Genomic DNA, 11,027 nt, shown 5'->3' on the forward strand with positions numbered 1-11,027 from the left:
CCTTCCCTCACCCTCCCTAACTCCCTCCCTCCTCTTTCTCCTCCCTCTCTGTCTCTCTCCCTTCTCCCCCCTTCCTCTCTCTCACCCTCACCCTCTCCCTCCCTCCTTTCTCTCTCTCTCTCCCTCACCCCCTCGTCTTTCTCCTCCCTCCCCCTCCCTCCTCTCTCTCTCTCTCTCTATCTTGCTATCTCTCCCTCCCTCACCCTCCCTAATTCCCTCCCTCCTCTTTCTCCTCCCTCCCTCCTCTCTCTCTCTCTCTCTCTCTCTCTCTCTCTCTCTCTCTCTCTCTCTCTCTCTCTCTCCGGTCATTGCCTGTCACTCGTTAAACCGGTTCGGTGTCGGTGTGTGAACCATGTAAACGTCCCGCCGGTTCTTCTGGGATCAGCAGCAGCAGCGGCTCTGTGCGTCCGTTTTGCGTTGCGGCTCCGCCCGGTGTGCGGTGCGGTGCGGTGCGGTGCGGTGCCTCCCACATCTCACACTTTTTTTTTTTACCGGATTGTCGGACAGCGGCGGGAGAGGACCGGTGCGAGCCCGACGCAGGACAAAGAGAACCGGGGGGAAATCCCGGGAAAAGCACCGGAGTGGAATAGGAGAGGAGTGGAAATGGAGAGCCGCCTGCTGTCGCTCACCTTTGCTCTTTTCCTTCTCGGTAAGACACGTCTCTTGGCTTCGCTGTTGCTGGCTAATTAACTCCGCTCATTGGCAAACCAATGCCGAACTCCATTTTGAAATCTGCCAATTTAAGGTTTCCTCGCTTGTCGACGCACCTATGCGCCTCGTTAAACCGCAGCTAACGCATTTTCCACATCTTTCCGGCCCGCTACCCACTTCGGCGTGAATGTAATCCACGAAGCAGCTCTTATTTTATACGTATTTTAAAGTTTTGTAACTGCTAGCTGCCGCTGTCCGCTGTGGATTTCGACGGGACAAGTTCGCGAGTGCGGGCGGCGAACAGATCCAAAAAGTTGACATTTAGGTGAAGCAGAGGTGTCAGGTGGTGTTTTGGGTTAGGCCGAATTAAAGAACGAATCTAAACTATCGGAAATACATCATGAATTCTGTTCTTGGGGGTGAGAGCATGTGGTGACGAAGAGAGCATATAAAAACGCTCGGTTGCTCAATGGAGTTTGGCACTCGCTGTGAGGGAGAGTTGTGCTTATTTCTGCCCTAAATGAACTCTCGCCGTGTGGCTGATGAACTGATGGTCAACTTGAGGTTAATTACAGCGCAGGGAAGACACCAGGAGTGGAGCGCCTACTCTCTGACACAAATGGAGAAGCTGCTTTTTTAAGTTTGCTTTGTTCCTCCCATTAATGCCCTGATGAGCCCACAAGCTCCACTTAGAAAAACCTGATGAGATCCAAGAGGCCTGAACCTCAAGAAGCCAGCTCCACAGCAGAACCAGAGGTCTGGACCCTGCTGAGGCCGCGGCCATATGCTCCTCAGCGGAGGCCATGTGGGTTCTCCTGAGTGTGTCTTGGCTTAAATTAGTGCAGCGTAAGGTGACCGAGTGTGGATCCTGCTGCCAGCGTTTCTGCAGATAGTGTGACGCTGCACAAGAGGAAGTGGCTGAACTGTGCTGCATGAATAACCTGCTGGGTGACCCGAGCTGCTCCTGCAGACACGTCACACGGGAGGCCAGAACCACACGTTCTCACTTCTTTATTCTAGTTTTAAAAAACCCCAAAAGTGTCTCATGGAGGATCCAGAAAGTCCTCGGATCTGTTGGGTTTCCATGTGCACCGGTGTCGGATCAAGTTTTCTGTGTTTTTAAACCGCTGATTTGACTGTTTCATTTGTGTAGTTGGGATCTAATTTATTGGAACTAGTTTTCATTAATCATTAATTTAACGTGGTCGTGTGATGAGTTAGATTGAACACTTTGACATTTGCTCTCTTGAATGGAGCTACTTTCTGTTTCTTGTTTGCACTCGTTCGCTGCGGTTTGGATCAAAATTAATGACGTTTCATTGGTTTAGAGGAAGAAAATGGACGTTTTTCTTCCCCGTGGTTCGTTTATCGCTGCGATAGAAAGTCCTGCAAACACAACAACGCTCACAAGTTGATTTTCTGACACTGCCTGCAGTTCATCCGGGAAAGCCTGTCGCAGCCGAGCCACCGAAGAACTTTTAGTTTTTCACAGAATGGGATTCGTAAAAACGGTTTATTTTGGGCGATTTTTCTTGGATTTGTTTCGGTTTCTCGATCAAAGCTCACAGCAGCTCAATAAAGTCTCACATCTGACAGCTGTTTCAGGTTTTGCTCCCATAATTTGGTGTAATTTTGGTGTTTTTTTTTAAAGCCAGCGTGTCTTTCTAACCTCTCTGTAACACACTGTGGAAAATATGGTGTAAAGCTGTTGAATATAATGAAAGGTGGCTCCTCTTTTACTCATTAATTCAGATTATTCGTGGAGTTTTAGAGTCCGTGTGGATGCAGCTGCTCTTGGTGAACGTTTTGAACCATCGCAGCCAAAACTGAAAAAATAGTTTTCAATCTGAAATTTGAGGAAGAAGCAGAAGCAGATAAAAATACCAGTGACGCATTTTAAACTATTGTTAATATAAAATATATTTATTGTGCAAAAACTGAGGAAAAAACCTGCAGATGTTACCAATCGTGGAAAACAATAAATACAATTCTGTAGATTTTTTATTTTACAAGAATGGAATTTTTTTTTTTCCAACACTGGAGGAACTGTATCTGCTCTGCACAGCCTGCAGTTCAGCCGAAAAAGTCCATGAATTTTTCTGTCGTGCCCGTCGTGGCCAGCTGAGCCACTGATGGCTTCACGGTTGCGCTGAGAAACGCAGAATTTTTAGTTTTTGACAGAATCTTTTTAGAACAAAGGGTTTATTTTCTGCAAATTTCCAAATGACACATGTAGAATGAAGTGAGTATAACCAGAAATTTGAGTCATTTTCCAAAATGTTAGATTTTTTTAAATTATTTTTTTTTGCAGGTTGTGGCTCCGATGAATTAGTTTTAAAGATAACGGGTCTTCCAAACCCGTGAGAGGTTTAAGTGCAGTAGAAATAAAGCTCCTGTTGGTGTGAGACTGTGATCGTTCGCATTAACTGCATCTATCTGGTCCGTCTTGAAGCAACACGTCGACCAAACCGAAGCAGGTTTTCTGAGCCTCTTCCTTCCCTCCGACTTGTTACTTACGAGGCAGAAAAAGCCCAAACTCAGCTCTCGCACACACAACACCAGGCCATCTGCCAGAAACTGGAGTATTGATGGACTCCCAAGTATCGATGGGAGCTGTTTCTGAAGCGCTGATCCAGTCACAGGTTTAAAAACAGAACACGTTGGTCTTTTATCAGCTGCTGGTGAAGTCTTCTCACAGGGCCGAAATAAAACACAGTACAGCCGAACAAACGCACTGGATGTGGTTGTAAATCTGGTTTTCAGTGATTGAAACGCCTTTTAAATTAGTGACGGTGTGTTTAAGGCCGTGAACTGTTGATCAAAATGAGCCCAGTTACTGATTAATATCAAGGACAAGATCGTTTTAATTTCACTTTCCTGCCAACGTCCAGATCTCTGCATCAAAATAAGACTTTTTATTCTGCTTCTGGACAGACAATGCAATTTACAGATGCTCCCTGAACGCCTCACGTGCAGGTGAAGGTAGATGTTGGCCAAAGTCGTGGTTCATTGTTGGATTAATCCTCCGAACCTCCTTCCACTCATAGTGTCACAGTAGTATTAATTTTTATCTTTATTTTTATTGTATTTATTTTATTTTTATTTTATTTTTTTGTTAATATTAACATAATACAAAAAAACCCAACAAAAATGTGTTAAATTGTTCATATGAAATTTTTGTATTTTATTTTTTCCTGCTTGCTTTTTTACTTCTTATTATAACAATGTGAATTTCTCCATTGCGAGATAAATAAAGGCATATCTTATCTTTTTATTTCTCTATTTTGTGTATTCTTACATAATTGTTGATTTATTTTGTGCTGCTGTGATAAAACAGTTTCTCTTGTAGATCAATAGAGTCTCCGATGACTTTTTTTTTTTTTTTGGCGACTTTTATATTTTTTTGTGGCTTCACTGTTGCGTCCACGAGCGCAGAATTTTATTTTATTTTTTTTTACAGAATCTGCTGTGAGCAGGTGGTTTATGTTTGGCTGATTTTTAAAACCCAATTAGGTGGTTTTGATTAAATATATCATCATTTGCATGAGTTTCCCGACAGAGCGCCTCAGATGAGTGAACTGGTTCAGTAGACGTGGTCAGAAGCAAAGTGGCTCCAGATGTTTGACTGCTTTTGGTTTTACATCCTCTACAAACCAACCACTCATCATTTATAGACAGAAATAGTTTATTTGTTAAAACATTTTATTGATCCAGTAGGCTTTGTTTCCCCTCACGGCCTGCAGTTCATCCGAAAAGTTCCTGAATTCTTGCCACGTGTCCGTTGGTTGCAGTCGAGCCGCTGATGGCTCCTCGGTTTCACTGAGGAATGCAGAATTTTGTGTTTTTAGCAGAATCTTTTTAGTGCAAACTGTTAATTTTTTATTGATTTTCATGTAATTAAACATCACCATTATAAGCTCAGATTTGGATAATTGTCCAGATGGAACTGTACGACGCTGCTGCTTCATTCACAACCATCAGAACATGTTTTATTATTATTATTTTTCTCTCCACTTTTACTGTTTCTGGCTCTGGGAGACGGTGTAGTATTGCATGCCCTTTAGACCCGCCGGCTTCAGGAGGTTAATTGAGCAAACGTTTAACGAGGACGGTTGTAAACTTTCATTTCCTAAAGACTGAAGAGTGACGGCGGCGTCGAGCCACCGCGCTCCGTCCCAATGCTCTGTGGATCTCGTGCTGTACGTCTTCGCCCTGTCAGGCCTATTTTTAGCCGTGTCAGTGCTTTCTGAAGCCTCAGCAGTCACTCCGGTGGATGAAGCGATCCTCCACAGCCCGATGGTGTTGGAATCGGGGCGCAACAGTTCCTGTGAACCCGTCGTTTGTTCGGCCTGCAGAAGGTCAGAAAACGGCGGAAATGTTCACGACAGACGTCTCGTTTAGTCCACAACCCAGAGATGTTCAGTTTACCGTCACAGAGGAGGAAAGAAACCAGAAAATAGTCTCGTTTAGAAGCTGGAATCAGAGAGTTTTGATGGTTGAAGACATCAGAAGTGGTGACAGGAGACAACGAGTTCTAGAAACCGTGTGGATGGAGAGTTTCAGCAACTTCCTGGACCGATAGTCGACTGTGGCATCGATCAATAATTAAATAACTGCTAAAACAATGGACAGTGGATCATTTTCTTATGTGCTAATGTGGTCATTGTTGTAATCACTGACATGTAGCATTGACAACAGCAGCTCAGATCTGTTGGAAACTCGATTTTCAGAAGTCTTCAGAAATCATTGACCCCCAAACAAGTCTTGGTGTCCTTTGCTAACTCAGCTGCCTTCAGGTTGAGCCACCACCTGGACCTGAGTCACGTGAACTAAACCAACGTTATTCTATTAGCTGTTGGAGCTACATTTAGCCAACCTAGCGGCTTGCAGTAGCCATTAGCTGTCTGATAAGTCTTTGTCTTGGTGCCCGTTGCTAGCTCTGCATCCAGGATGCTCTCTGCTTGAGAAAAGGAACCGGCCTCGAACTGAGTGACGCTACGTTTAGCCACAAACTGAAGCAGCTCGCTAACATTAAACACAAAGCTGCTAGATAGAATATTTTAGCTCTGATGGAAACCATGAACCGCCTCGTCGTCATGGTGCCAGGATGCTCTGTGATCGCAAACGCAGAACAAATAGCCTGGTAGCTACAGGATGGAACGGTAACAGACTCCACCTGGTGGCGCAATCAGGTACTACAGCTAGTCTCCACATCTTCCGTCTTTATATTGTTTAATCAGTTAAATTATTCATAAATCCAAACAGTTAATCCTAAACAAACGCTGTGTGAACCTTGTTTTCATTAATCCCGATAGATCTTTGATCCTGACAGCAGCGTCTGTCTCTCGCGGACGTCCGGGTCGGAGTTTGAAGGCCAGCAGACCAACCACCTCCACATTTCTCCGTCGGCTCTGTTGGTACTCGCTGCTCTGAGCTGGAATGTCGGAGTCCAGCGCCCAGTCTGACAGCAGAGGCAACGAAAACAAGATGCTTTGATTTGATCCCAGCAAACCTTACAGCGGCGCTAATTAACGAAGCCAAACCAGGGAGTCGCTTTTAAATGTATAACTCTGCCTCTCTGGCTGCTGGGGGGCCTTTGAAATCCGCCGTCAGCGTTTGGTGTCGATGCCAAAGAAAGAGGACGGCGTGGGCGTGAGCGGGTGTCGAAATTACAGTTTAGCTTTCAGCACCGTCGTCATCAATAAAATCAATCGCTCAAGTCCCAGCAGGCCCGGTGTGTGTGTGTCGAAACAGGGCCGACGTCATCCTCCGGACTCCACGAATGCCGACGGTCCCTGAACACAACGCTGTCTGTTTCAAAACATGCACATAAGTCATGTCTCTGAGCCAAAGCGTCCGTCAGCCTGTTTAATCCTGTACGTTCTGTTTCTGTTGCTCCACACGCTGATGTAAGCGGGCTTTTTTCTGACTGAAACCGGAACCCAACACAGCCTCCGAACAAGGCCCTGACTGATGATTACTGTCTCTGGTTTGCAGGAGGCTGCTCGGCCCGCGTGGTGACGGTGTCTCCTGGGCCGCTAATCCGGGTCGAGGGTCAGCCGGTCTCCATCAGATGTGACGTCAATGAGTACGGGGGCCCTCGAGAGCAGGTAATCTGAACTTATTTACTTATTTTACAGAAATCGGAAGAGAAAAAATCCTGGAGTCAACATGCAGCTCAGCCCGGTGGAGGCGAAAAGTTCCTGAATTTTTGCGGCCCGACCGTTACTCGCAGCCGAGTCGCTAACGGCTTCCTGGCTGAGTCGAGGAACGCAGAATTTTTTGTTTTGTGCACATTTTTTTTCAGACAAACTGTTTATTTTTTAGTGATTTTTAAAAACAAGACACGTAGAATAAAATAGCAACGCATTCGTCGGGTCACAGATGAGTCGTTCAAAGAGCGTCGGAAAGTTGATAACCTGAATTTTTGTCGCCTGACTGTTAGTCGCAGCCGAGTCGTGAATGTCTTGTTTTTTGAAAGAATCCGATTCGTACACACGATCAGTTTTTTTGAAGCCGAGACGTGGAACAAATCGATTTTAAGCTCAGAGCCGGTTTGGATTTTCCACCTGAGCTTTACAACACGGGTGAGTAGTTCAAGGACTAATGAATAAATTCTCTGTTCTTCCAGCTTGTAGTTCTGATTAATGGTGTAGTTTTGGGTAGCTGTTTAAAGACAACAAACATTTGAAACCCAGCTGTGTTCTTCTCCAGCGTCCACGGCTTCAGTTTTTCCTCCAGAATGTGATTATTACAGATTATTTTTATAATTAGGTGTTCAGGTTTCAGAAAACATCAACCAACACCCGTGAAGGTAACCCACTCGTCTCTGCGTCGTGATCCGGCTTCCCTGCTATCAGAGGGCTGTTTAAGCGGCCCGGCCCGTTCTGGTATTCTGTTTTAAAGAGCGTGGAGGGAGCTCCAAATGGAACTTGAAATAGTCGCACCTCGAATCAGCCGCTTTTAAAAATACATCAAACGGATGCGCTGTGCATAGCAAGCAGCAGCAGGACGGCGGCTCTCTGAGGCGGCGCTTCAGCCTGAAAGTGGAGCTGGTGGGCTGTGAGCTGTGGACAGATGTTGGCTTTAACAGCTGTTCTCAGGTGATTGAAATGTCGCTCTCTGTCCCGCAGGACTTCGAGTGGGAGATGTCGAGGGACGCCAACGGGGCCAAGATAAAGATCATCTCCACCTTCGACACCAGCTACTCCCACCAGTCGGTCAGCAAGCGCGTGGCGTCCGGCGACATCTCGGTGGTCCGGCTCAAGGACAACGAGGCGGAGCTGAAAATCGCCGAGGTGAAGGCGCTGGACGCCGGCTTCTACTGGTGCCAGACGCCGAGCACCGACTCGGTCATCAGCGGCAACTACGAGGCTCAAGTCCAGCTCACCGGTATGAAACTAGATTTGTCGCTACGTTCATCACTGTTGGCTCGTTTTTCTCTGCAGTCTGGAATCCTGCAGCTCAGAAATGTCTTCTGTGCATCACATGAGGCCATAAATCATTAAAAACAGAAAGAAATGTCGAATTTCTTTTTATTTATTCATTCAAAAATATGAGACAAACATTCCTCCAAGTGCCAGCGCTGGAAAACTTAAGTCGTAGCTCTGCATCTTGCACATGTTTCACTACGTACGTCTTCAATCTGCCTCCCTGCTCTCTGCTCTGTGGAGACACTGCCTGCAGCTCAGCCCGGCGGAGGCGAACAGTTCCTGAATTTTTGCCACCTGACTGTTTGTCGCAGCCGATTCGCAAATGGCTTCACGGTTGAGTCAGGGAGGGCAGAATTTTTTGTTTTTTGAAAAGGTTTGGTCGGACAAAGTGTTTATTTTTTAGTGAATTTTTAAACGAGACACGTAGAATAAAATATCAGCGCTTTTATCGGATGGCAGATGAGTGGTTCAAAGAGCGTTGGAAAGTTAAAGATCTGAATTTTTGTCGCCTGACTGTTCGTGGCAGCCGAGTCGCTAACGGCTTCACGGTTGAGTCAAAGAAGGCAGAATTTTTTGCTTTTTGCACAGTTTTGCTCAAACAAACTGTTTGTCTTTTGGAGAATTTTTAAACGAGACACGTGGAACAAAATATCAGCGCGTTCGCTGGGTCACAGACGAGTCGTTCAAAGAGCGTCGAAGACTTAAAAATCTGATGAATGGTGTGATTTAAACTGCTCAGGGGTCAGACGGTTCCAACGGAGGCTTTTCATTCTGTCTAAATCAAAAAGAAAAAGCTTTTTTATTTAACGAATCCTGATCCGAGCTCGTTTCTAAAAGCGCCGCGTCGGCTCATTTAACAGCCGTCCTCATGGCTGACCACACACACACAAACACACACTCCCGCTGGTCGTAGACAATCGCTGGACCGCGATTTGGACGCGCAGCACACCTCGGCGCTCCCACTCAGCCGTGGCGGGGAGCAGATGTCAGGTGGGAGGACTTGGCTTGTGTCAAATGAGGGCCGGGGAGACCGAGGCTCGGAGAGGAGTAAAAATAGCATCATTAGATTACACGGCTTCTTCTGCTAAGTGGCGTGTGATGCTGTCAACAGTTGGTCGTAGTTGGTGCAGCGAACGAGACGTGGGAGTGGACGGCCGCCGGTCGATGCTTCATCTCAACGCCGCCTCGAGTTTTGTGGATCTGGCACAGAAATGAAACGATCGGGAACATCAGCAGCTAGATGAGCTAAAAAAGATGCTAGGTCTAAAAGAAACGCACAGATTACGGCTTTTGTCTGATCCAGGGACTGTAGGAAGAAGAGTAATCCTCAGATTTTCACATTTCAGACAGTCCTTGAACTCATCATCTGCGTCTGAAACAAAGTGACTCAAATAAAGAAAACAGAAAATTCACATCTTTTCCTTCTTCAATAAATGCGTTTAATGCAAATTCTAACAGAAACTTTTCATTATTGTGCCTTTAAAATGACGCGATCGCTTCAAACAAACCCTTAAAATGTTTCATCAGAGCCAGAAACGGTCCGACGGTCCTCGAACTCATCGTCTGCGGTCAAACCAGGAAAATGACAAACGTGTTGCTTCAATGCAAATATCCAGAAAACACCACAGAGTGACTCTAATAAAGCAAACAGAGGCTCAGAAAGTCAAACACATCCCGAGTCTGCAGTTTAATGCAAATTCCAGCAGAAGCTTTTCTTTATTATGCCTTTAAAACGAAGCGTTATCTTTAAAGAAATCCTTTTTTTGATAAGTTTGTCTTTTCAGCAGAGCCAGAAACTATCAAAGTTTTGTTCAGTTTTGTTGGAAAATGAACCAGATCTTAGCTTTAAATCACATTTAATCACTTTGTTCTACTTTTCTCATTTAAAAATTCACAAAAAATAAACTCAAACCAGATTCAGTAAAAAAACAAAAAAACAATTCTTCTCATCATTTGTTAAAAATCCAGAAACGTCTCGACTGAGCTGCAGGAAGTGTTCACACACGAGAAACATAAAAGCTTTAGAAATGTTCCCTCCTGCTGTTGGAAACACGTGTGGATAAGTTTGTTTTTTCATAGAAGCGTCCTTCAGGCTTTTCCGTCTGATTAGAACCTCGTCACTCCGGCTGCTGTTCAACCTGCTCGTACGTCACCGGAGTGGAACCAGCCTCTGATCAGCACGACCTGTTTTACAACTACTTAACCTTTTGCATGTCGAACAAGAAAAGGGAATCTGATCCGATCGCAGCTTCCTCATCTCTGAAAACCGCAACACGAGCGCTCTGACATGACGGCGGTTTGTTAATGATTATCCAGACCGACGCTGAGCCCAACAAACAGAACCATAAAACCAACAGCTTCTCCGTTACTGGATGACGTGTTCGTTATTTAATGTCCTGCTTTCCTTATTCCCTCCAACAAACTCTGACTCGAACCCCTCCGAGCCGACGACTGTTGGCCTCCGACGGACAGCGAGGCGTTAATGTTTACCGTCGCTGATCCTCTGAGCAGTTTCTGGGTGTTTTGGGAGTTTAAAGTCCAGCAGGAGGGAAGTCAGAGGTGGAATGACGGAAACCAACAGAGGGAAGTTTGGTTTCTGTCTTTATTTATGATACGAAAACTACAAAACAGCTGGAAGAAGGCATCTGTAGGAAGATGTTTCTCCAACAGCTGGCTCCTCTGCTCACTGCTGCTGAGCCGTGCTGCACTTGTTTATTGATTTATTGATTTTCCTGATCGTGATCCTCGGAGTTTCCTCTCTCCTCGGTTGAAACACTGTCTGCAGCTCAGCCGATTAATCGCAGTCGATCTCAGCCGAGGAGAATCTGACAAACAGAAATAGTTTATTTTTTGCATTAAAAAAAAAAGAAAAAAGAATAGAAATGCTTTATTTATCCCAGACCTGGGAAATTATTTCGATACAGCAGCAAAAAAGAAAGAGAG

The 11,027-nt window shown here is 45.4% G+C and overlaps 1 protein-coding gene across 1 annotated transcript in view; it reads left to right on the forward strand.

The window, feature by feature from the left end:
- Window positions 1-323: 323 nt before the first annotated feature.
- Window positions 324-11,027, forward strand: part of ptgfrnb (prostaglandin F2 receptor inhibitor b) — a 75,747-nt gene continuing 65,043 nt past the window's right edge. Inside the window, exons 1-3 of the mRNA XM_008292389.1 lie at window positions 324-649; window positions 6,649-6,761; window positions 7,785-8,043. Of these exons, the coding sequence (XP_008290611.1) occupies window positions 604-649; window positions 6,649-6,761; window positions 7,785-8,043 (418 nt within the window). The 5' untranslated portion in view covers window positions 324-603. The remainder of the gene's footprint in view (window positions 650-6,648; window positions 6,762-7,784; window positions 8,044-11,027) is intronic.

The sequence above is a fragment of the Stegastes partitus genome, unplaced genomic scaffold, assembly GCF_000690725.1.
Source record: "Stegastes partitus isolate 25-593 unplaced genomic scaffold, Stegastes_partitus-1.0.2 Scaffold807, whole genome shotgun sequence".
Taxonomy (NCBI): domain Eukaryota; kingdom Metazoa; phylum Chordata; class Actinopteri; family Pomacentridae; genus Stegastes; species Stegastes partitus.